The sequence below is a fragment of the Plectropomus leopardus genome, chromosome 8, assembly GCF_026936395.1.
Source record: "Plectropomus leopardus strain MGB_pleo_1.0 chromosome 8, ASM2693639v1, whole genome shotgun sequence".
In the NCBI taxonomy this organism is placed as follows: Eukaryota; Metazoa; Chordata; class Actinopteri; order Perciformes; family Serranidae; genus Plectropomus; species Plectropomus leopardus.
Genome location: NC_142183.1, coordinates 4,680,168 through 4,708,013, shown reverse-complemented (window position 1 = coordinate 4,708,013; position 27,846 = coordinate 4,680,168). Strand labels below are relative to the sequence as shown.

General features: G+C 41.6%; 1 protein-coding gene across 3 annotated transcripts in view; it reads right to left on the bottom strand.

The window, feature by feature from the left end:
• cplx1 (complexin 1) overlaps positions 1 to 27,441 on the bottom strand; it is a 63,870-nt gene extending 36,429 nt beyond the window's left edge. The window contains exons 1-2 of one of the 3 annotated variants that reach the window (XM_042493743.2): positions 27,041 to 27,441; positions 25,625 to 25,743 (exon numbers count right to left, since the gene is read on the bottom strand). In XM_042493743.2, the coding sequence (XP_042349677.1) occupies positions 25,625 to 25,655 (31 nt within the window). In that variant the 5' untranslated portion in view covers positions 25,656 to 25,743; positions 27,041 to 27,441. Of the gene's footprint in view, positions 1 to 25,624; positions 25,744 to 26,374; positions 26,539 to 26,601; positions 26,736 to 27,040 lie in introns of those variants that run through there. The other 2 variants (XM_042493746.2, XM_042493744.2) reach the window with 2 other exon arrangements.
• Positions 27,442 to 27,846: the final 405 nt, after the last annotated feature.

Here is a 27,846-nt window from a genome sequence, read left to right as displayed (position 1 = left end):
CCTTATTAAAACTTTTTTCTTCTTTGAAGTTATATTCTCTTCAAAGTGCAAAAAAATCTGCCAGTTCAATAAAAAAATATTTTAAAAAGCCTCTTTAAAGTATTTTCTAAATTCAAGTGTGATTTTTACTGATTCTAGTGCAGCAACATGATGCTTTATTCTTTTTATTCTTTCATGTCTCAAAATACTGAAAAAAGGGTTTGTTTTTGCAAGAGTTTGAAATATTCTTACTGCACTGACAGATTTAGTTACACTCATTTTTTACTTTTATTAAGCTGAAAGCAAAAGCAAAGACACAACTTTGGTAATGCAGCAATCATGACAGCCTGTTCCCTTTTTTTGGAAGGTAACAGTGTTTAATTCAACTGCACACTGACACTCGATGTCACTTTAGATGTCCTGAACCTGTTGACTCAGTGTGTTTGATGTGATTTCTGACTGCAGCTGCAGCTCAAGTGTCTCCCCTCGAGGGCGAGAAAAAGAGAAAACGAATTAATCAAAACTCCTCGTGTCACATGACTCGATATCATCTCTTTTATCACCCCAGCTGGAATCATCAGTAATTAGCAGCTTTACCATTAGCATACCATCACCGCTGCATTGGAAATGAGCCGCGTTCTCATTTGCAATCTCCTCATCAGGTCTTCTGACTCTCATTAGTTGTTTTTTTTTTGTTGTTTTTTTCAGATAACCCACAGCTCAGGGTTTAGACTGACAGGCACAAGAAACACACGACAGCCTTCAGCTGCAAACTTCTGTAAATATTTCTCTAGTTTTTGATGTCACCGCCAGTGAAAACTGTTGTGCAACAATCAAAACAGCTTCGGGACATAATTGAACTGGTCATGATTTTGTTTCCTTGCAGTTTCTAGCTATTCTTAATCCTGAATTTGGTACAGCGGCATTGTCTTTTTTTTTCCTGGAAATTGAATTATTTATGGAACTTTTCTGAATGTCTCTGAACAGATGCTGTTTGATAGCAAGAATCAAATTTTCCCTCCAGGCGGTAATATTTAAATAAGGTAAAACTGTGAGGATAAAGAGGGATTAGATTCCCTCAGACATTTAGCAGATGCCATTTATCTCTCCACAACAGACATTGTTTTTGTTTTGGTTTTTTTTTAGCCTGATCTGGAGCTGTTGTTGTTGTTAGCTGGTAAATGAATGGCCGTCATGAAACTTTGTGTGCTCAGTTTTGACTTGACTCTGAAGACAAACACCTCCAAGCAATCATTTTAAAAAGATTAAAAAATTGTAAACAGCTTTTTAATATTTTATTTCTGTATTCTTTAATTTTAAAAATAAAAAAATCTAAAAATCTTTCTTTCATAACCAGGAAAAAAATGCAAAATTATAGTTATGTAAAAAAAAATTGAAAATCAACTTATATAAATTGCATCTAAATAAAGTTCTGAAGATACAACTTGCAATAGGAACAATTTGTAGATTAACTATGAATAATAAGTGGTTTATTTGTATTTTCCATCCTTTTTTACTTTGATACTTAATTTACTGTATTACGGTAACTTCTCACAGAGGACATGCAGCATATATCTGTCAGCCTGCTTTCACTCCACACTCGTCAAATACTGATGCCATGTCGGTGGCCCTTGGCGCAGATACTAATTTGCAAAGAGAGAACAGGCTAATAATACCTGTCTTTACCTCTGTGAAATTTTTCCATTCATGATGAATGCACAGCTGAGGTGATGAGGCACAACTGTATTGTCTATATATTAGTTGCCTTTGCAGATTTGCACATCATAAAAGACCAGACTATTGACTTTAATCGAGATCTGAGCTCTCCAAAGTGTCTTCTTACTTTTTCCCAAATCAGTTGGGGCACAAGTAAATTCTCTAGCATGAAGCTGCAGCTTTTTCTGAACACTGCTTCTGTCGTCTCCATCAATAGTTTTCCATCTGCTCGGTCAACTGTGGGCTTTTATTCTGCTCCTCTGCCTGCGGGACATGTTTCTTTGTCGCTCTGTAGATATGGGTTGAGGAGATATCCCCTCCTCATTGTCTTGGAGGACAAAAACTGGCACATGTGTTTGAACTGTGCGCCGCCCTGATAACAAAGCTGCCAATTCACTCTCATAATCACCCCGGCAATAGAAAGAGCAATTCTCCTCTTCAGCATGACCCCCGGGCCGCCATCGATTCTATCATTTCAACCTCCAGGGAGTCGGCCGAGTCACTGCAGCAATATCACACTAACTGTACGTGTTATTGTATGTGAGTTTTAGCTCAGAGTCACTGAGAGTCTCAGCGCCTATGGAGGGACTGACCTTTACAGCAAAGGCTTGTCTCCACTTCTCTTTTACAATCATATGAAATCTATTCCTGTCTGCGTGTCCTCTGGCAGCCTGGCACACATCAGGGCACCGAGGCTGTATTAAATGTCTGACAGGAGGTCATGTTCGTTCGCCCTCAGCCCTGACCCCCTCACTACGAGCGAATAAATTACCAAACTGCACCTTGAATCGTTGACAGGCAGCTCCACCCAACACCATCTGCATTAAGACATGTCCGACTGTTCAGCACGAGCAACCGAGGACTGAGAATTTGCACAAATTACACCTAATAATAAAGGACTAAAAAGAGCTTTTAATTCCATACCTCAATCTAATAATATATAGTTTGTTTCATGTCATGACTGTCACAGCAAACTGTATTTGAAATTAATAAACCAAATTAAGCATTTTTATTTCTGCAACTGTGAGCAGATCCAATTATAGTAGAAAATAGAATTAAACATGTATACACACTTTTGAGTATACTTGGTATTTTTTCCAGTTTCCAGGCAACAGATTCCAAGAAGTTACTTCGCTCAGTCAGGAAATAGAAAGCCAAATAAGTTGCTGCTGGTGGTTTCTTCATATTAACCATTCAGTCATGACAGCAGTTAACCATCATTTGACCTAACTGCCCCAGAAAAAGCAATTTTCCCAAACTGTTGAACTCTTCCTTTAATTGAATCTTAAGTAACTTGTCATATGAAATTCTATTGAAGTCAACATTGAAGGTGCATGAGTGCACTTATAGGGCGAACAGGGAGGGAGGTGGATGGGTACGATAAATAACTAACTTTTGTGCAGAAGTCCAGAGTTCACTTCCCGTGTGGATGTGAGGTCACTCCACCACGTGAATTTGTTGACATCACACCCGTGAGGATAAACAGCTGACGCAGAAGGAAACCCAAAACGTCATAAGTAGTAGGTCACTGACGGAGCGGCGTCATGTGACCAGGTACAAATAAAAAGTCTTAGTAAGCACCATAGAAATGGCAACAGCGGCATACCAAACTATACCTGAGATTTATTATCTACTCCAAGAACATCTCAACCTGTTGTGATTTTCCCTTTAATTCATCACAACTTATTTTCATTCTAACAGCTCCTCACATCTCACAAACAGGACGTTCTCCACTTGTCAACACGACTCTTAATTCCTAAGTCTGTTTGATGTTTGATTTCGTCATCTTGTTGAGGTGTTTTTTGGGGGGGGGTTATGTTAAATCTGCACCTTAATGTTTTTTGGGATGGACGTCGGTGATTCATTAAACCGGCTATGTGAGCAGACTAATTTCACGTCTCTCTCCTCCGCTGCCAGTGACACATTTAACCGTCCCCAAAACTGAGGCACTTGCCATCCAATTCACATCTGCAAACTAATTAGAGCTCCATTGTGTCAGCTGGCTTCTTTTCCGTGTCTGTTTTTTCTCTCTTTTCAGTCGCTCTGTGTCTTACAGAGGATATATTTGCTCAGTTCTATAAACTGGCCTTTAGTGATTGAGCTTCCCCTTTTGTTTATAGCTGTTCACACAGCTTGCGCTCACTGTTTAACTGAGACAACGCTTGTACCAAAGAGACAGTTCCTCAGACTGTGCGTGCGAGCTAGCTCACATATCAAAATAAAAGTTGGGGCCCTTTCCTTTTCAATTTGCAGTAAAACAATTTGTTAAATTCTTTTGTGTGGACAGAATAGCACGTGAGAAAGCCCCCCTGAAGCACCGAGAGAGATGTGGAGTCCGAGTTCTCAAACCTGTGACCCCCTGTGCCTGTAAAAATGGTCTGACCTGTTTTTTCAGAGCTGCTCTTTAGAGGTGGAACGCTCCGGGAAGCTCCATAACGCTTTTCAGCAGTCAGCAGAAGTTCACACTCCCACACACGGCAGCCTTTTCTCAACACCCACATCTCCCGGGCCTGTGTACCTTCACAAAGGTTCACAGTGAACAGAGTAACCGAGCTCAGCGCTGAGACCTTCAGCTGGAGCGCTGAGCTCCTCTATTCATGTTTGAACAACAAAAAAAAAAGGTTTGCATTTTATAGACCTAAAGAAACGAGGCAAATAGCACTGATCTGTTACAAAGCTCCTTTTTAAATTGCTCATCGTGCAAAAAAACCCTTTCTCCTGTCACACCTTCAGCCTTTAAGTATTAATCTGCTGCACCTCTGAGATAAACTGCAACACTTTCACAGTGCAATGTGTCAGCAGCTACCTATCCAATAAACTTTTCTCGGTTTTTAAGGCTACCTGAAAGAATGTGATGATCTTTACTGACTTCACTTAAAAGGAGTGACTCAGATTTGAATTGTTTTTCCTTAAAGCTGGTTTGTCGGTAAAGCAGTATGATTTTGGCATCATTCGACCAAAATCCTATAATATAATCTGAGCATATTATAATTTAAGTGGACTGAGAGAAAACTAGATTTCTTCACCTTCTCTTGGCTCTGTTTTCAGGCTTTAGAAAATCTGGCTATCTAACATTGGCCTGCATACAAAACAAAGCAACCAAAAAAAAAAAAAACTGACTTATCAAAAAGAGTCTGAACAAAAGTCTAAACAAAATAAAATATATCTACATATGCAAAGTGTTTCAGAGATTGAGACAAAATGTTGCTCACACTTTAGCATTCTGCTAACTGAAGCTAAAGGCTCCAGGCTGCTGCATCAAGTTCACGTTTATGTACTGAAAATTATCTAAAACCTCCAACTACAGTGTTTCCTCCGCCTCACTCACTGCTGCCAGACTACATTGCTGGTAGGAGAGTGGGCAGCAGCTCCAGAGAAGGACCCGCACAGCTCAAACCCCAGAGTACCAGACAGCTCCGACTCATCACCAGCTGAGCAAACCTTTGTTTTCATCAGCAAACGTCCTGTTGATGCTGTTACAGCAGCCGATTCTCATTCTGAAATCATCAAATACTGCAGCTTTTGTGGCGCATTCAGTGCAAGTTCCGACACATCATGGTAGCAGCATCCCGAAACATCAACAGCTGTTACAGAAGGATACTTAGAGCGTAATAAGGTCGACGCAGACGTCCGCTGCAAAGTGGTAACATGTGACTCGAGATTAGAACTTGTTGGTTACACAGGTTAGACCCAATGACCACTAGCCCACTAAGATGTTGGCCCTGAGGCGTTTGTGCTGGCTACTTCAAGAGCTGGAGGAGAAGGGTGTATTTTAAAAATCTACTGGTTGCTGTTTTTGGGGCCCTTTTCCAAATTTCTGCCTATGAAGCTATGAGAGGGTTCCACTGTAAAATCTGATGCTATTTGGTTTGAATAATATTCTAGAAATAAATTGCATCACTTCAGTATAAGAGATGGAGATGCAGCAAAAGTTAAGGGGTTAATGGTGCTAACACAAGACTGAAATAACATATGTGTAATTTAAATTTAAAGTCATTTCTTGCTTGTGTGAACTTCTTGTTGGAAATCCCACTCTTTCTTCAAATAAAAAACTTTACAAAGGTAAATGCTGCAGGCAAACTTTGTGTATATGTGTGTGGGTGTCGACAAAGTGCATGTGTGCGCTTCACCGCACACCAGGGATGTCTCAAAGCCCAGACTGGAGCCCGCTGCGGACTGCATATTCAGCCTTTGAAAGCACAGAATGGGGATCGCAGAGTTGAATCCCCAGAGTCATAACCTGAGCTCAGGAGTTCTCTGGCAGAGGGATGAATCGTGCCATGACTCAGCACTGAGGGGATCTGCACGAAAAGTCTCCAGGTACAGTAATCTCAAAACAACGAAAAAATGTCCTGGGGGACTCCAATCTAAACTGCACTGAGAATCCCTCTAAAAGCATTCAAATCTGAAGAAAAAAATGCTCACAGCTCTGAAACAGCAGCCTGGTGACAGAATAAAGTCGCTGAAACTACATGCAGACCATAAAGCAGCACAGTGACCTCAATCAGTGGTCCTCTTCCATTTATACAGTGTGACCTTACTGACAAAAACAAGGCAAAAAGATGGAATTGCAAAGATCAGGTGGCCAACTTAACACCTGTGCTACATAAATGCACATGGTATTTAACTGCAGGTAACCATAGCAACTGTAATTCTAGCTCATGCATTACAAGTTGATTCTCACTGGCGAAGACACAAACCTAAACATGGGTTAAAACAGACATCCTCATTCACATTTTGGAATAAATTTGACTTCATAATTTGTCATTTCAAGCCTGATCCCATTTTACTGTTCAACCCAATCTCAAGCACTGACACTGTGCAACAGTTTTCTACATTTTTTAGCATTATTTTCATTTTCCAACACATTCCCCTTTCAATATTGCCACTTGGTCAGTGTCATTCACACACATACTCACATATGACATGCATGCATCCTCCTGCTTTTGCTGACGTTCTGGGTCGGCATGTCAGTTTTAGCCTACTGCATGTCTTTTTAAAATACACTTCCATTTTCACAAAAAACTCATATTCACTTGTGCAACACAAGCGTGTGGATAGGTAAAGGCAACAAAATTATGTGGTTAGGTTTAGAAAACACATCATGGTTTGGCTCAACATTCATAGTGAACATCGGGCTCCTGGGAGAAAATCCGGGGTTTGTTAGACCCATCCATCGTCATTCCCATCCGCCCCTACAGGGACATTCCAGCTCCTTATATTACGTTATTATGTTACTTTTATCGTCAGTGTCTTATGCAAAAATCATTGACCAAATCATTGCTGCCTGTCGTTACTGAGAATCAGAAACGGAAAACAAACTCTATTTCAGTAGTCATTTTATATCTTGTTTCTGTCGCTCTGTCCAGAATATTGAAGGAGGAATTTCCCTGAGACAGAAAGAGGATGACGTGGCCCTGATCTTTCTCAGCAGAGTCAGGGTTCTGTTCTGTGTGCTCTCCACCCCCGACCTCAACCACCCTCCCCTCGTCCACATGTCCCTCTTTCCTGGCAGCTCACCGCGATCAGGACACAAACTATTAATCCACAGAACCATACAATATCGTGAGTGCATACATTTTCAGCATGGCTTGGCCCAGTCGGGATCAAACCACAGAAACCTTGGCAGCGTTTCAGACTGAGGACTATTGAGGACACTCGGCATATGACAACCAGCAGGACGTGAAGCTCGGCCTGTACAGACTGCGAGAGGGGAACGCTTATAGTGAACCACGTGGAGAAACATATAGAAAGTATCTCTATTATAACATTACTATGATTTTAAATAAGGCATGACTACTGCAGTGATTCTGTAGATTAATTAATATATTGATTGATTTGTGAGTTTTATGTCAAATATGCATTTCTTTCAGTGCAGACTGAGGACAAACATTGCAGAAGTTGTCAGCTCAGTCTTTGGTCCTGCTGGCTTTTTGTCTTGCCAGCTAATCAGTGAACGATTTACACCTGGGAGGCCAGGTGACTGCTGTTAACACCAGTTAACTGGTGAGCTGAAAACCAGCAGGGGTCTAATCTGTAGAATATAGAGAAGAAGATTTTTCATTAAAATACATGTATGTATTGTGTATTGTCTTTCCTAATTTTATGAGTTTTTACATTTTCAGATAAAATAATCTGCAGGGGTCAAATAAGGTGAATTTCCATTACAGCTTTAGCGATATTTTCGAATTGTCAATAAAACACAACTGTGAGATGACTACGTTTCCACTGAGTGATGTTATGCGACTTCTTCTCTCATGATTCCAAGAAAAATGGCGACGGATGTTCAAACCAGCATGTTTATTTCTATTGTAGCCACCACACTAGCTGTCATTATTTCCAATCCAAGGCGACGTAGGCGTGTTATGGAGCCATAATGAAAAGGCGAGCCCCTTATATGTGGGAGCGGCCACATATGAGGGATTTCTGAGGCAGTGATAGCCCATGATTCATGACTGAGGCAGCCAGTTCCTACTGACAAGCGCATAGCCATAGCATCATGTGACCTAGAAAAGTGTTTCCATTGCAGTTTTTCCAAAATGTGTCTTTTTCTAATCACTTGGAATACCACCTCATGCGAGCGAAAAAACTTAATTGCAATAAATGACGTTTTGGGTTAATGGAAACCTGCCTAGAAAAGATTGAAGTCCCAGTCCTGGTGTGACTTTGAGGGAAATCTCAGTGGGTATTCTGCCGCTTCGTCTCTGATCCACAATGCTTTCAGCTCGACCTTGTGCCATATTTCTTACAAAGTCACTGCTTTTTAACCCACCGCAGCACCACAGACTCCTCAGGATGAATACAAATGTGCAGGGTGAAGATACACACACCTGCAGAGGGTTTGCAGCAGACAGTAGAGGAGTTCGGATTAATGATCCGGCAGAACAAATGGAGCCACACGGTTAAATGGCCTGTAACATAATTGATGAGTCTTTTTGTTTGTTTTTCATGTGTGTTTCAGGGTGTGTCTCTGCGTGGGGATTTGTGTGTGGGTGCATGGCGCAACTTTAGGCAAAGCACGACTAATCCTGCTAAGTGTTTGCTAATGAGGGCGTAACTCAAACTGAGGAGCGGCCTGTCGTTTTATGCCAAGGTGACATATTGAAGAGGGCGGCCATTTTGGATGGCGGTCAAGAAGGTGCAGTGAAGGTCAGCTGTTGCTTTTCACCCTCGCCAGATAATTACATATTGTTCTCACTGGGCAGAGCCGCCCAGCATGTTGCATCAGAGAGCCAAGTGGAAAATTAGTGGTTATCTAAGGATGAGAGACGTCACGAGGGTTATTTTTGGCATCAGTGGTTCCTTTATATAATCAGCAACAAATAACGTTTGCACTAAATGGGTTTAAAGAAAGTCTTTCCATGGCACTAAATTAATTCTAAATGTATCGGCATTGTAGTTTAACTTAAAGAACAGTGAATTAAATTGTAGCAAGAAATGATTTTTGTGCTTTCTAACATTTTTTTTTTAATCTTCACGAGACCGTCCATGAAGCCAGGCTGGTGCTTTTAAGTTCAGGATAGCCAAATTAGCCTGTAGATACTCTGCTTATGCTTTTTAAGTCATGAATGCTACTATCATTTAAAAAAAAAAAACATTTAGCCTTCTTCTTAATCATGTATGTTTTCGGAGCATTGAGGATACAGTAAAGAACTTAGTTGCCTATTTGACCTCACAACTTTTTTTACAGATGTTAATAGGCTAACAGCTAGCAGCTCTTTAAAAATTGTTTGTAGCTAAAAATCCAACTGTCTAATTCCTTGTAGCTCTATAGGGAGAATCCTGCTGGCAACAGGAGCCTTTTATTAACTTTCACACATGGCTGAGCTGATTACCTATGTTTTGTAAATATTTTTATATTTAGGATTTCATTTGGCCCTGTCGTTATTCTAAACCACTGTAATTTATCTGTTCTACTCTCCTGACCCAAACTAAATGGTTGTTGTTTGATGTTAAATCGCCATAAATGAACAGTAGAGGTCGACGCAGCGATGTTGCATAATGCAGGTGCGAATATTCAGGCCAAACAGATGACTCATTGCCTCACAAACACAGTCACTGCAGAGGTAGAGACGGAGCCCATCTGTGGTGCGCTGCTGCTCTGTGTCTCTGAGCACAGTTGTGTTTTTGAATGAATGTTTGTGGTGATGTATATTAATGTGAATTTGTTCTTTTGATTGCATTTGTCAACATGTGTTATGTGTTGTCATATTTGCCTGGATGTGATTGCATGTTTTGTCCTTCATGAGTGTACATGCCTACATACATGTTTATATGTTTATGTTTACATTATCTTTAGTAGACAGGCATATGTTGTAAAGGTTTCATCATCATGAACAGCATTAAATTGATTTTTGCAGCCTGACGGTACTAACTTCCCCCAGCGCATCTGCAGAGGGTGTTATGGTTGTTGAACAACAACGATGACTCAGATTTCCTGGCAAATTGCCTAAAAAGTTACCTCATGATCCAACTTGTGTAGGAGAAAACAAACTCTGCTTTTCAACCACCCCTGCAGGGGTCATTGATAGCCTCATGCCGCTATGTGTGTGTGTGTCACAGCAGCAGGCGGCGTCTCTTTGCATCAGGATCCTCCAGGCGGCTCAGCAGGCCACAACACATCACTGATTCCTCACTTTGTCAAGTGTACAGCTGCTGACCCCTGCAGAAAGTTCTGGATGCTGCCAGCTCAACTGACCTGCTGTCCTGACCAATTCTTCTTTTGTCTTCCCTCCATCTGTGCACTTGTGCAAAGTCAACCTTTTGCCCAAAGGGAAAACTGCATACTAATTCAAGCCATTATTGTGGAAAACTGCAGAATTAGACATCATTAAAAACTGCTAAAATACATACTAAAATTGCATTGTTTCTTAATGTCAAATTGTGGCAGATTGTCATCATCAACTGCACCTCCTCCCCTGCTCCTCTGGCCCCTGGCATCCCCCAGGGTTCGATGCTTGGTCCTCTCCTGTTCGTTACCTCCATCCTGGTTTACGAGCCGTCATGGTCTCTACTTCCAATGCGACACCGATGACTTCCAGCTCTACATTTCCACTAAATCTATTATCATTCCATCTCACCCCAAGCCAACTTCCTTAAACTAAACTTTTATAAATCAGATAATCATCTGTGCCAAATCCCTCACCAACGCCACACATAAATTCTGTCTCACTGTCAATAACACTACTCTTTCTCCCCCAACACATCTGCGATTTCAGTTATTTTCGACAGCAACCTCTCCTTGGAACACGACGTCAGTCAAATCACCAGAAATGCCTTTCCACCTAAAAAAACAACACATCTCAGCTCATCACTCACAGTCTTCTCTGCTGCCATACAGAGTTGACTACGGCAACAGTTTTCTTCATCCAAAGTCCTAAATAAGCTCAAATATATCCAGAACTCATCTGCTCTCCCATCAATGCTTTTGCGAACATGTCACCCCTGTCATTGAGAACATCCACTGGCTCTCCGTCCAACAAAGAATCAAATTTATTCTCCTCACTAATGAAACCCTCCATAACCAGGCCCCCTCGTACCTCACCGACCTGCGCCGCAGTCACACTCCTTTCACAGCCTCTGCACCTTCGATGCCGATCCACTGTCTTCACCACTCAAGACCAAGCACTGAACCTGCGGCGACAAAGTCTTTTCCATAGTTGCAACCTTCCTCTGAAACTCTCCCTGTTCAAATCACTACTCAGAACTCACCTTTTCAGAGCTGCTTTTAAAGTGTGACTAATGCTGCATGTTATTTTTCTTTTTTTTTCTGTGTGTTGTCTATGATCATATATTTTCTGTAAAGTGTCCTTGAATATCCTTAAAGGAGCTCTATAGGTAAAATGTGCTGTATGTATATACTTTGTCACTATGAATTAAATAAATGGAAATGTACCAGACATACATTAAGAGTGAAGCCAGCAATGGACTGGCAGTGCGTTTGATAACTCTAACAGCAGGCTACTTGTATGTGACTTTTACAGAAAATGAATTATCTGCAATTGTATAGATCTCTTCTATTCTACAGTACAAGGAGCTGATGTTGATCTGCTAAGTGCCAGTATGCTTAAGGATGATAGAGCATCATCCATTATTTCTCCAAGATAATGACCTGCAGGAAACCTTGGCAGCATTACCACTAGCTTTTCTTTTTATACATTAGCCACTATTTTTAAAATTACATTAGATTACATATAATTTAATTTAGACAGCCCTTTTTTTCTGTTTTCTGTGGTCATGTATCAATTTCAAAAGTAGTCGTGTCTTTCTACTGCACAGATGGCTATATGAAAAGGCAATCTTTCCAGCAGTGAAATACTTCTTTAATGGCTTATGCAGATTTTTAGAATAAGGAAAATTATTGGGGAATAAACAACATATCAGTGTTGCAAGAATCTATGTTGTTATTTGACCTACAATGTCCACAATGTCCATTCTGATCTCAGCAATTAATTTGGCTTCTTATGGTTTTCATAGTTGATAGGAATGATGTCCAAAACAAATTAGAAAAGCTGATGAAAAAGAAAACATTTCAATGAACCCTTTACTATTCAAGTACATTGCTAATATACATTGCTGATCCCACTCAACCAGCCGGCTAAATGTGGCTGGATGCCAGCTGTTGTTGTTATAGATTCTTGGCATTGATCTCACAAATGTATGCACTGTCATGTTCTGCCAACAAACCTGTAGGATACAACACTGTTCCCTGTCCAAGACACTTCAATTTTTAACGGTTCCTGCTTTGTTTTAGCAGGAAAAACTGAAGAAATCTTTAAATACACAACTGAGGACAATATTCAAGGTCACAAGTCAGCTACACTTAAAGATGTTACACAGATGGTGTCGAAAATGCACCTCCAACATTTATAGCCATAACATTTTATATTATACAGCCATAAAAACTCGTGAGATAATAACACTGGGGAGAGTCAACCGTAAATTTCAGTGAAGGAGACCAAATGAGGGCAGCAACATTCCTGCAGAATAATGATGAGACACTGAACCCTGTATGCATGTTCAGCCACACACACACACAAACACAATGGAGAGGGTGCTCCATAACGCTAATGTGCGCTATATCCAGTCATCTCTCTCACCGCGCTGTATAGTTAAGTGTCATGCAGCCTCAGCGTACGCTATTAACTGCTTTCTAGGTCAAAGCGTGAATCAGTACTAAGCATCAGCGGCTCTCACGCAGCGCAGCGTCTCTCGGCTCCACAGCTACGCAGGTGAAGTGTTTTCATTCCCTGAACTCCCCACCAAGAGCAGAAAAAAAGAAAAATCCATTTGGAGACGTAATTAGCACCAAGAAGCAAGAGAACTGATGTGTTTGTGTGTTTAGGTTCAGAGAGCCTCATTTATTTGCACGGATGACTGAGTGGGATTGCCGTGTGGTTTCAGTGTGTGTCTGTAACTGTGCATACAGTGCGTTTATCTTAAATGCCGATGGCAGTCTAGCAGTGACATGACATCTGAAATCACTCACTGGTTCTCACATGTAAACGCATAGACAAGCTGTTAAGGAGGTAGCTAAATCAAAAAGAGCCTTTCAATATTATTAAGGCATTAGTTCTGACCACGAGGGACACAAAATGTAATTAGGATTAAAACACTGGTTGATGTAATTGTTATTTTCTAACAAATGCATCTATTAGCTGCTAGCTTGATACTCAATTTCTGTGATGTTAAAAAATCTGAAGAATATATAGCTTAGGGTTTAGGGTACATTAAATGTACATTTAATGTCCTTTTTTATAGCATGAATAGTCATTTCGAAATATGGCATCAGTATAGACATCTTGCTATGAATAAGGCCCACCAGCAAAATGTTTGGGATTCCCCCCAAAAGTTAGGAAAATGGGCCCCACATGTCCACTCAGTTTGGCAAATGTTGCAATGACAATTATAAACTTTCTTAATAGAAAGAGTTATTTGGCCTGATTATATTGGCACATTTAGCTGCTAGTATTTGGTGAAGACCAAAACTAGAGCTAAAAGGACAGAATTATAGACCTGCTCTTTTCAAAGTGACCAGAACCATATAACTGACGCTAAATAATGTATGTATATGTAGCTAACTGTCTCCACACATATTAACTTTCAGGCGATAATACAACAAAACTATGTTTACAGATGGTTTAAGCTGCACCCAAGTACTCAGACAATACATGCCAGGATCACATTACAGGACATCTGCTTAAAATATGGCCATATGGAACAGATATTGGAAGAAGTGCTATGTGACATATTTCTGGAACAGAAAGTCAGTCTCTAGTTTCTTCTGCTTATTCACCTTTCCATGACTGCATGATTGGTCAGAGATAAGCGTTCATGTCATTGTAGTCATGAGTGAGTGGGTTGAAAAATGCCGCCCTCGGTTGGCATTTTGGCTGTCCAGTGCAGGTGTGCATTCAGCTATTTAAACTGGTTATTCTGCTCATTCCCCCAATGTTCTTGCAACAGTTTCCATGTGGTAAAGCTTCAGGGACTTTTCATGTAGGAAATGAAAAGGCTTGATTGACAGCTGCGTCGGCCACATGGGGATTCCCTTTCCAGTCGTTGGAGTGCCCGCCCCCGGCAGGCTCTTGCAGGGTAGAAAACCCCCACAGATTGGAAAATGTCAATCAATCGCAATTATTATATAAGAGGAAAATATTTTCAGCACTGCACACAGACCGTCTGGGTGTAGGAGTCTGCAGCAAAGAGGAACTGACAAACTTGAAGGGGACCTATTATGCTCATTTTCAGGTTCATGCTTCTGCGTGCTCAGTGTCTCTGCATCGTCATCGCAGCTGGGGAATGATTGCATTGGAATATAATGGGTTTTTTTTACCCTGAAGTATCATCAATAAAAGCTTCCAAACCAAAATCACCACAACTGGACATGTTCTAGCAAGAATATGATGCCAAATCTGGGAGAAATGCATGTAAATATATATAGGCAAGCAGCATGGTCACAAAAATGGGCTGCACATGGACATCCAAACATGGTACATACAGATGAGCAAGGCTACACGACAATATTTACATCACAAGGACCTAAGCAGACCCTTGTGGGCATGCAGATGCAGAAACTTTGACTTTGTCAGTAATCTCAATTTGCTCTCAACTCTAATTGGGAACGAGGAATCTTCCAACAGAAGCCCTTGATTTCACTGTTTTGAGGGTATTAATTTACTGGATGCAACTGTGAGCATGAATCACACAGCTGCTGCAAAAGAACATGACGCCCCAGTCTCAGAACCAACCCGGGTCAAAAGAGGACCCTTCCCCTTTTTAATTTCTGATCTGACTGTCCGAGCCTCAGGGGGCCTCAAATGATACCAAACTAGATATTTTGGACTCGGCTGCCGCTGAAGACATTGCTTTGTTACTTCAGTTTCAGAAAATTCCCGCAGGTCAGTCGTTGTCACTTCAGCATGATTACAACTCAAACGACACACACAGTGTGACATGAAGACCTTCAGGGTGAGCTGCTGGACCATGATGGCAAATAAAATATTAATACATCAATCATCTTCAGAGTGACACTTTTTTAAAAAAAATATTGGCTTCTGTACAGCTGGGTAGAGGACTCCACTGGTTGTAGAGTATAAGCCCTTCTCCCCCTTTTCCATGGTATCTTTTCTGACCGCTCTGAGACTTAATCCCTTTCCTTGTTAAATATATTGAGCCTTGTGTCTTACCAATACGTTCCCACATAACCATATTACCATAATTTGAACCCTATTCCCATTGGCTGGCCTATTCTAATATAAAATAAGATAAAAATCAGACTAAATTAAACTTTTGGTTTGTTATATTCTTTTACTGAGGAAAGTCTCTGCACCATAAATGATAAAAAGCACTGTGCTGTGCAGTGGAGGTTTCTAAAGAGGACAGATATCATTACTGCACATCAATTTATCAGGATTACATTGCCCCCCTCCTTGGCTCATTTCTCTGAATTGGGTTCAAATAGGCTGATATCCGCCATAAAACATTATTCTTACACGCCAAGTCAACTGAAAGCCAGTTAAGTGTGAAGAAACTCATTTGAATTGCTCTTGGAGACTGCCCACCCATGCGCAAACCTTTTACATGAAATCCAGCAGGCAGCGTGCGCTATATAGAAATTACATGTCACGTTATCTAAGCTTGTGGTTGAACGGTCAACTCCAGTAAGGTGCGCTACATTTGTCAGTAGCCTGATGGAAATTGATGTTGCACACATTTTGCAAAAATTGAGTAAAGAATTATGCAATCTATAAAACACGAAGGATTATGTTCTCAACTCTCTGAACAAAGGCTGCGTGTATTTCTGTCCCACAGCTCTTTTAAAGACAGCATGAAGATGAGGCCGTGCCCATAGCTCATAAAGACACAGTCCATATCAGCCTCATTAGCAGAGACTGGACAGAGCAAGACGGATAGAGGGCAGAGAGGAGGAGAGAGGAAATGGAAGATGAAAAGGAAAAAGAGATAAGGATGAGCAAAGAGGGAGGACTAGCAGAAGAGGGCATGTAAAAGGCACCGATTTACAAGTGTAGGTTTATTTGAGTACAAACTTTGAGGGAGGAGATGTAGATAATGTGGAAAATATCCACATCAGCATTCAAAAAAGTCTGATTTGAAAGAACAAAAGAAATCCAGACACATACAAAAAAATAATACTAATGGATCTCTATTTCTTTCTTTGAACAAGTAAACAAATATCAGCCCATATACCTGCCAGGGGTTTGCAAGGTCACACTGGAGTTAAAAATCTTCATATAGCCAGATTTCCTCCAGGGATCTGCAGCTAATCCTAATTAATCCATAGGATAATTATGTGTTATCTCCAATGTGACTACACAACCAGAGTGCAGGGAATTGCCTCATGCAGTATATTGCATATTACAATTTCACAGTTTCACTATCAACATTGGGCATGACACTTTACTATGAATGCAGATTTCCATAACTGGAATTAATACACCCACATTAGTTTACTACATGCATTGGATAGACAGCCCTATTGCCTCAAAAATGTTGGCATTGTACGTTTCTGCAGAGCACATATAATTTAAATTTGCATGTTTTTATGTCACGGGTCAGGGTAGGAAATTAACTTTTTCTGTTCACCTGCCACTCTATAGATGACTGTTAAATGACCAAAACTAGCACACCACTTGCAAATTTTACAAGCCTTTGGCTATTCTAATTTCCAGCTCTGTAGTTGATACCTTGAAAGTTTTTGTTTCAACAATGCTGTGGTTAAAGTGTGGTCACATTTTGTGATAAAAAAACTGCCATGTTTGGGGGCTGAAAAAGCTGCTGGAAACACAGTAACAAACAGTGGTCTGCAGATTGGCAAGCGTCTGTCTGAGGTGTCATGCCATCCACCTCCTCCTCCTCCTCAACCTCCTGATGACTTATTTAGGTCAATTGCTGTATCATATTAGAAACATTGATATGATACATATGAAATGTGCAAATTTAACATAATCATGTGGTGCAGAAACATATTTCCAACATTCTCTCACTGGGCTGTTATTTGTGAAAATCACTTCACTAGAATTGATTTCTTTACACTATGTACTCCCGGATCATTTGAAATTGAATCTCTGCCTCTTGTTATTCAATAGTTCTGGGAAATGTTATCCCAAATCCAGATCATTTCCATCACTGCACTCGTCTGTTCTCACAATATTATGGGAATCCATTCAAAGGGCAGCTGTGGCCTCAAGGGGAGAGAAATGGCTTGTAACTGATATAATAATAGGCCCTCAGTTCAGTCCTCTGACCTTCATCAGCACAGTTGTGGTGCCCTTGAGCCAAACACTCAACCTCTATCCTGTGAGGCTGCTCAGTGCCAACAGATCATTGAGAGAGGCATCTGTGCCCGCCTAACCTATCCTGAATGAATACAAGCACACATCCTTGTGAAATGCACTAACTGTATTTACCTATGCAGCCATGACAGCTTTGCTCAAAATCTGCACTTGCAAAAGCAGCAATACTTAATAATTCCTCACAAATAGTTCATTAATCAGTTTTTACCCATGTATCTGACACTGAGTCGTAGGGCAGAAGGCTGAGCAAAGTACTCCAGATGTCCCTCTCCCCAGCGACATTTTTCAGCTCCTCCTAGGGGATCCCAAGATGTTTCCAGGCCAGATGAGATATATAATCCCTCCAGCATGTTCTGGGTCTGCCCCAGAGCCTTCTGCCAGTTGGATGTGCCCTGAAAACTTCCAACAGAAGGTGCCCAGGAGGCATTTCAGATGCTCAAATCATCTCAACTGGTCTCTTTTGATGCTGCAGCAGCTCTACTCTGAGCTCCCTCTGTGTCTGAGCTCCTCATCCAGGACACCCTTCAGAGGAGACTCATTTTGGCTGCTTGTATCTGCAATCTAATTCTTTTGTTCACTACCAAAAGCTCATGACCATCAGTGAGAATTAGGACGTAAATGAGACTGTATATCAAAAGCTTTGCCTTCTGGCACAGCTCCTTCTTCACCAAGACAGTCCAGCAAACCATCTGTCCATCTCACGCTCGATTCTGCCCTCACTTGTAAACAAGACCCCAAGCAACTCTCTCCCAATGCAGAAGGGGCAGTCTTCCATTTTTACAACACAGAATCATGGTCTCATCCCGACAGCTTCACACTCAGCCGCAAACTGCCCAAGTGCATGCTGGTGGTCCAAGAGTGAAGAAGCCAACAGAGCCACATCATCTGCAAAGAACAGAGATACAGCTGTGTCCTCAAACCAGACTCCTTCCTGCGCCCAGCTGCACCATGAGGTCATGTCCATGTGTCACAAAGGCCATCGTGACAAGGGGAAACCCCACTAGAGGCCAACACCAACAAGTTCTAATCCCAAGTCGTGACATATTGCCACTGTCAGTGGACTTTCACATCTACATATTACCCTCTATGTATCGTTCTGCGTCTGCCATCAATGTTCCAGGATGGTCCATGATGCTGGGGTGTCAACAAAAGCATTTGGTTATATTTAGGCAACAAAGGCACATTGCAGCCAACGCCGGGATGTCAACAACAGAGCATGCTTAGGAATTGGGCAACAAAGGTGCATCAAAGGGTCAGTCATAGTGCAAAGTTTGTTGGATCCATCCATCACCCTTCCTGCCCAAATTATAGGGACGTGCCATCTCCTTATTACATTATAACCAGCACTGTTTCAATCTGACGCCATCTAGTGGCGTATCATGCAGACCCAACAGGTTCCGCCTGGCCGCAATCACAACCGACGCCACCTGTCTGCATATCATGTTGCCATGGCTGGTGCCATCCAGCCATCTGCCAGCGTATAATAACACCACGAATGTTTCTATACAGCGTGGCACAGCCGTAAAAGGTGGCGTTTTGGTGTTGGGATGTTATGCTAAAATCACTGTAAAGGCGGCCATTTTCAACTTTGGAATTACAATGAGCTGCCAACACCCAAACAGTAGATTAATTAATTCTTTTATTTTCAAAAGATTCTTGAATGCATGTGTTTTCCTGTCAAAATGAGCTTCAACGCTGCTGGTTTGCACAAAAAGTGGAGCCACAAGAAAGCAGTCACGAAGGGAAATGTAAATGTGAAACTGACTGACAGCAGTGTGACTTCACTTTTGTTTTCCTTTCTCAAATCCCCGACTCAGTGTGTATATCTGCATCCTGCCCAAACTCTCCGCAGTGCATCCACTGTTATTATCCAGTGTTACTTTCTGTTGACACACAGACGTTTGTCTTCTCAGAGAATGTTTGCATGTGTCCAGTAGATGTGTGTAAAAGGCTCAACTGCAGGCTGCACTGTCTGTGCTGCTGTGGTTCTCCCAGCGTTCTCCTGCTGTGGTTTTCAACCGAGTGGGAGGTCTGTCGCATTTCACTGATTAAGACTCCCTGTGTGTGTCCGTGCGTGTGTGTGTGTGCTTGGCCTTGTTTATCAGTATGTCAGTGAGCTTGAATTGGATGTTTTTGTCCTGGTGGTGTGTATTGGTGTTCACGAGTTTGTGTGTTGCTCTCCAATTTCGTGTTTTTCTGTGTTTGTGTCCGCATCATCTCTTTTTCTCTTCGTCTTACTTGGGCAGCCACACACACACACATGCACACACACACACACACACACACACACACACACTTACTTTATCATCTAATGCCAGCAACAGCCGACTGCTAAGGTCCACCCCAGTCTCTCTGTCTGTTTGTCATGCACTCCCTCTGTCTCTTGCCACACACACACACACACACACACACACACACACACACACACACACACACACACACATTCCAGATTCCCCTGTGGCTGCCTGATTGAGGTTTCTTTGCCTCGCCCTTTAGATTTACTGTAATCTTTAAAGGAGGGAGGTAGAAAAGAAAGGGAAGGAAAGCTAAATTGAAGGATGGAAAGGCATTGAGTGGACAGAGAGAGTGATGGAGTGAAAGTAAAGGACGTTAGGGGGCTGTCTTAGACAAACGGGGAGTGATGATGAACTAAGAGGGGGGGCTGAGAGGTTGGAATAAAGAGAATAGAGTGATGCATGAAGGAGAGGAGGAAAGAGGAGAAAGAGAGAAACTCCGAGGCTGCACAAGACAGAAAGCATCTCCCATTAAACTGAGATTACAGCTTTTGCCGGTCCGGAGTGCGGCGCGACTTTACAACCTCCGCCGTCAGCGGCTGATGATATAACACCCAGTTTTGAAGATCAATTTGTCACTTTTCATCTCCTCCTACACCTCATTCTCCTCCTCCTCTTCTGCCGAGGCCAAGTGCAGAGGCGCCAGAGGAGGAAGAGGAGGAAGGAAAAGGAGGAGAAGGAGGGGAGATGGAGCTGCAGCTTCATCGAGAGGAGATGAGAAAGCTGACTGCTGTTTACGAGAACTTTTCATGATGTCATCGGTAATAAATCGTCCCCTCTCGTCCTGCTAGTTTCCCGCTCTTGCAGTAAGAGCCCTGCACACACTGTCAAACACACACACACACACACACACACACACGCACACACACACACACACACACACACACATTGCTCTAACTGCCCAGCAGATTGAATCAATTCCTCATTTGTCCTTCTCTCCCTCCATGTCACTGATAAGCTACAGCTAATGGTTTGAAACTGAGGTTCAGGGACGCCAGCAGTCCTTGAAGTTGTTTCATGGGTTTTGAGTTTATTTACTACAAGTTACATGACAACGCAGGTGTTTTTGAAAATCGTTTATTTGTTTGCTCAACTGTTATTGGAGCACAAAGTGAAAAAAGGGGAAGGATTTGAGTAGAGCTAATTCTATGAGGTCACCAAAATCAATACACTAAAACACATCTGGAGGGTTTATTAGAATCAGAAATACTTAATTGATAATGTGATAAGTGTCTTCAGATTCTGCCAAAATAATTTTACATCTTGGAAATGGAAACGAACAGCTGCATGGACAGTATTTATTTAAGATTGATCCAACTGGTCGTGATTGAAAGGTATAAAGTCCTGGTGACACCAAAAAGCAGCCCATTCTCATTCCAAAGTTATAAAATACCGCTGTCCCACAACCTTTCATGCTGTTATTATACATCATCATAACGGCAACTATTGTGGCAGCATGATAGATGAACAGTTGGCATCAGTTGAGAACGCAGCCAAACAGAAACTGTTGCATCTCTTTTGGCTCCAAAAACCAAAGATGGCGATGATTGCAATACCAAAATTGAGGCCTCAAAACAGGAATACACAAACCGATGGGTGATGCAATGGCAGCTACATCTACAGTATGTTATACACTTTGTGCTGCTTATATGCAAGCGAGCCATGTAGAGGTCAATGTGCTAGCCAAATTGAACCTTGGTTGAATACAATGTGTGAGACTAAATCCATAGATTTCACTGAAATTATCAGTTTACTCTTTAAATGCTTGTTTAACCAATGATCACAGATGGTCACATGTGGTTCTATTGTACTTGTGACCATACACAGCTAGTATTAAAACAGCATATAGTTACCACTAGTCAGCAGGTGAAGGGGAATCATTAGCCTGGGTGCAGTTACACTAAAACCCAGATGATTACTGATGAAGCAGCTAAAACATACAAAACAAGCAGCATGGGCTTTTCTTTAATCCCTGATCACACTGTTAACTTCTCAAAGAAGCCACTTAACTTCTGGGAGTCCTTGACATGAAAAACTTTGGAAACTTTTGATATCTGACTTGCATTTTAAAGGCTGAGCAGGTCATGGATGACAAAGAGGCGCCACTCCTCGGTGCCACGCGAGATGAACTCGCTCTTCACTGTAAAAAACAGACAGAATACAAATGACGGCCTAAGATAGGAGCAGATGGAGTGTGAGTTTCTCCTCAGAACGCGCAGAGAGAGAAGTGAGATAATAGCCCACAGCTAATCCACTGCACACTGAAAACTCATTACTCCTTAAGAAGAAAACAAAGAAAATCCTGCTCCCCAAGACAGTAAGAAATACTCTGCTTAAGGTGAAGACCTTGGCACAAACTGCCTGGTTTTCCTCATGTGTGAAATTTCTTTTATGCACAGTTCAGCGGATTTGACTCATTCTTTATTGACGAGGAGCTTTGTAAGAGCCTGGGGGTGGGCACCTGCACGAAACACACATACACACATGCACACACCAACACACACACACACACACACACACACACACGTCTAAATACATGACAGCCTCACAGTTACTGTACGTGACACAAACAAACAGAACACAGGCGCAGAGACCAGCAGCCTTAAAGCAACACACTGAGGTGTGTGCAAGTCTAAAGCTCCTTCACTGCAAATCATGTAGATGTGTGTGTTGCCTATTTTTTAATATAATCTGTACAATTTTATGGTTTTGAATGTATATTTTCCCACCATTTCTGGTAAGTACTGATTGCTAATAATTTCTTTATGATATAAACATGGATTAGCAGACTCTTGAAACATCTGTAATCCACCACAATGAATTTTAAACCTGCATAAAATGACTGCTATTGAGAATTAAAAAAAACAAAAAACAAAACATAGTAGCATGGTTTGCAAATTGGTTGGTAAATGTAAATATATATGCAAAACCATTGTTTTTCCATTTGAAGAGGTCAACAACTTTAACTGATGTAGAATAAGGAGTGATAAAATAGGCAAAGGACAAACGGGTCAAACAAACCCTGGACTTTGACCCAGGAGGCAGTTGTTTGTTTCCTGTGTAAAACCAAAAGTCAATTGAGTTATTTTAATAAAAACATAGTGTGCTAGTGTGTGTAGCATGCTGGTGACGTCACGTGATGTTACATTATGTAAGACAGCATAATAATTTTAAGCCAAATCATGATTTTGTTTCTAAACCTAATGATTTTGTTGCCCAAACTTAAGTAAGTAAACCTACAAACAGTGTTTTACCTAATGTATTTTTTTAAAAAAAAGACTATGTATTTATAAAGAATAATCTGTTGTTTGTAGTGAAAGGGAGGTGTATTTTGAAAAGATGCAATGCCTGCAATGAGTAAAAATTGACCTTCCATCCCTAAACCTCCAAAAATTAACACAGGAAGGGTACTCAATGCATCAGTTTTTGACAATTTGGGATGAGAACTTGTTGGAGAGTCCTGGTCAAGACAGGCAGCAGCACCATAAATGCAGTTTTTGACATAAGATGTATGCATTATATGTTTTTTTTAATGCCTGTAACGATTGTATGTTTATGTTATATGTTTTATTTATTGTATGAATCTAAATCTGTCCTGGAAAAATTATTATTTTACTGGATTTCATATTTTAAAATATGAATTTGTTGTTCCCAAATACATATGTAATGTATAAAAATCCCAAGGCTCTCCATCTTCAAGTGAAAAAATCCCATATAATTATCCTTCAAGCATAGACAATCTGTCAGACCAAGGCTTATCAACTCTAGGCCTTCACCAGGGTCATACAAGGTCCTTCATACATATTTAATGTCTCTGAATCAATCAAAAAGCCCTCGCTGAGCAAACTGAAGTGGAGTTATCAGGCCCAGCTTGTCCTGTGAAAATGTAAACACTGGAAACAGGAAGTAGGCAGCACACGGCAGCAGCACGGTGTTATCACGGAAATAACGAGAAACACCTGCCCAACTGACAGCATGACAAACTCAGTCAGCTTCAACCAAACACTCCCAAAGCAAACACTGCTCTTAAAATAACACTAATGTAACATCAACAACTTTTACATCAATATATTACCTCAATGAAACCACGAAAGATAGATGTAGCGTCACATTCAGCAGCTGTTAAATGAAGAAAATCCTGGTCCACCTCGTGCTTTAACATCTCGACCTGCTGCACTGTACAGCTTTACTCCGACATCGGATCCACCATCACCTCCAGAGAGACACTGACGGCTGCATGTACACGCTGCATTAAATCATGCAATGGAAAACAGCTGGTCAAGCAGTGTGTGTGTGTGTGTGTGTGTGTGTGTGTGTGTGTGTGTGTGTGTGTGTGTTTGTGTGTGTGTTTGTGTGTGTAGCTTGTTACCATGTCATGGGGTGAAAGGCTCATTACAACTACAGTTTGTTGAATTAGTGTGTGTTCAGGGAAAGAGTGCTGATAGGAAACATGATGTGAACCTCTGTCTCTGGTGTGAAAGTTACATCATCTGGTCTCCACTAACGCAATAATTGCTTCATCTTATTTTAAGATGTTTACAGCTTTGTAGATTTCAATGTTTCAGAAAAGGATAGTTGCAAAACATTGGTATTAAAGGGCCTGAAATCACTTTTTTTCTCAGATCACGAAACGAATCAACTTGCTGAGGTTGTGATGCTCAAAAAAATGTATCACTGATTTACAGACATCTCTTTCTTAATTTAAGTCAATGGGAAAAAGGCTTTTTGAGCCTCATTACATCACGTGATGCACCTGGAAGTTGTATTTCCACTGTTTGGCCACTATGACAATTGGCTTTAAAGACCAGCACACTTCATGGAGGCCTGCTTCAGAAACCACAAACCAGTGGGCATCACTCTGATCAAACCATCCTGTCTTGGACTGTTTCTTTGACTTTAACTTTTGTTAATTTAGTCATATATATTCATTGTTTAAGGGAAATACCTAATATTTCAAATTACTTTTTTTAATGGCACTCAGGATGCTTAACGGTGGCATTTTAATTTCAGTGCAGATGCATCAGAGTCTTTTCATTTCCTGACAACACCAAAAACAGCAGACCAGGGTCCTGCTCTGAGGGCCCACTATGCACATATCACCCAGCAGCATCTCTGCTGTGTGAAAACCACCGAGGTCCATCTGCATATTCATACATAATAACAAGTTCATATTCCATCAAAATTCATTACTCTGTTATGATTATCTCACGTCCAGGGAGTTGTTGCAGCACAAACAATTAGAAAATCACTGACATGCCTGTGTGCTGGAATGAAATTATTGAAGATTAGATTCTGCCTTGATTACCCCCCCCGGGTGGAAAGGTGGAAAATGTGCACTCAGCACGTAGACGAGAGCCGCTGCAGCGTCCACTCAAAAGGCGCCACCACAGCCCGGTTAATAGTGACGCCGAGCCACAGCAAAGACCTGTTTAACACCTCTTGGTAAGCAGGTTGCACTCACTGGAACATGAAATGCCCTTTTGGCTACAGCGGTTACAAATCACCAGCCTGTTACAGTAAGCTGTAGGCTACTCAGTGTGCCCCAGGGGCAAACGGCACCATGTGCGCAGCAAGCCAGCAGCAGATGTGGAGGAAGAAGGATGGGGAAAAAAGAAATAAAACATCAACTGACTTCTCCCTCTGCAGCTGTCTGAGTCCGAAGAGAATAATGATGTGTGAATTTGTGCATCAAGACGCGAAATTGGGAAGGCAGCGAACATCAAAAAGTCAGACAGAAGTTAGGGAAATAAAACCTCTGGGAAAAGCAGAAGCACTCACACGTATGCATTCACGTTATAGATGGAAAAGGGTTGATCTTACCTCCCAACGCTTGTTTCATAACGAAATTCATGATGATGGCTTTTAATTCCCTGCCTTCCTTGTCCGAGCGATGTTACATTCAATTGTGGCAGAAAAGTAGAAGTCCTTTGTAGCCAGATCTGGAAAACAAAATGAAAAAAAAGAAAAATGTAATAATCTCAATCTTAGTAATCCTACACTATATCAATAAAACAGCAAAATCAATGATATATACACCATGCAGTACACAGTAAAATTTATAATGACTTGAAATCCCATTAGGGAGGACAAGGATCTCACTGTTAACCCTTTGAAACCTGGAGCAACATCACTTCTGTTGCGCTGCCTTCAGATGCTTTTACTGATAGTTAAACCTTTGAAACCTGTGGAAACTGGTGCGATTTCTTTCAAAACATAAAAAAGGCAATGCGCAACTTGGTAAGGAATGTTCCAAAAATTAGCAGATTTAGAATTTTTTTTTAAACAAGGGTAAAAAAAAAAAAGACAGGGTAAAAAAAAGCCACATTATCATCATTACGCTATTTTTCTTTCCTTTTTTTCTTACTGATTTTTTGCTGATTTTTTGGTCTTTTCTTTTGTCTCTCTTTGCCTTCTTCCCATGTTTTTCAAAGATTCACAGTTACCTCACTCTACACTACTACTGACAAGCTCCCCATCAAATATTTAAAGACTATTGACGAAATGTCCCACAATTATTTCTGAAACAACCCTATTGCTCCACTTAGATCTTGTACGGAGCCAAACACTCACATCAAGGCTGTAAAAATCAGTATTTGTGTGTCAGGCACGTTTCTTCAATGCGCCAACTGAAGGACACTAAGGTCAGTGGTTCAAACCGAAACCAAACGCACACGAAAACACAGAAAAACACTCCAAACTAGACCAAATCAGCAGCTGTGGCTCAAAAATTTCTTATAATCGTCGCGCCTTTTTCCAAGAATCCCGCACAGCTGAGGGTCACGACAATCACTAATCACCTCAAGCGAGTTTGGAGAAAGTGCACGGAGTCCTCAGCTTGTCAGGACAGTGTGTTGTCATGCATGTGGACGCCGGACTAAACCATATTTTTCCTGATCATGTGGTAAAACTTTCCATCTACCATTGGAGGGACATTGGACACAGTCATCCCACTACGGCTCCAGAGAAAAAAAAAAGAAAAAAAAGCTGCTTGTGTTAATTAAGCAGCAAACGCAGACTGATGCATGCATGTTTACAGCAACATATGCAGCGACCGTGCAGTAAAACGAGCTCAAATCGACCTGAATGTGCATGCACGGAGGCAGAGATTGTGTAAAAAGCATGAATGCACATGCACTTCCTTGTTCGATCGGAGCCTGGTTTTCAGCACCATCGCGAGTGGATAGCTCCTGAAACCGTTGAAATGCATTGAATCGGCAGCGTCAGGCATCCATTTACCTCCGTCCGGCGACTGCTTCAAATCCTCCTCACACAACCAAAGATCAGAGAGCAGAGCTTCGGCTGCAGCACCCTCCGGAACCAAAGTTATCCTGCAGCAGGCAACAGCAGCACGGGCTAATCTAACTGCTCGTCCCTCGCATCTCCGGCTCCCGGGGCTTGGAAAAAGGACGTCCTTGGTGCCTCCTCCTGCCTGCCGCTTCGTCTTCCTGCACACACACACACATACACACACACTCACACACACACACGCACACACACTCCCTTACACACAAACGTAGAGAGAAAGAGGAGGAGTAGAGAGGGGGGCTGGTGCTGGTGGTGGTTTTGTGGGAGGGTGAAGCAGCTGCCGTTCACACCATGATGGGAAAGAGCGACTGAATCACATGGAGGGGATGGAGAGAGAAACGTCCCACTAACGTCCTCCTGACCGATAGAGAGAGATCAATTATTGAGCCCTGATGCTGGCTGGCTGCTCCGTGCTACAGCCCGCCCCCGTCACAGGCTCGGTAACGGGGAGACGGACTCGGCGTTTACTTAAAACGGTAGTGCAGAATATAACGGTGATATATCTATGATGGGGATGCCTCTTGGTTTGTCTGCAGTGTGTAATGTGTAATATGATACACATTCGGTTTGTATCAATTAGATATGATATATGTAAATGTTCCTTTGATGTTCCCTCTGTGTTGTCATAGGGAAATCCAGTATAAGCCTTTTCCTGCACCATATTTTTCTCTATTATATCTGACTTGGTACAGTTTAATATCTGTCTACATGTCAGGACATATCAGTGGTGTGCACAG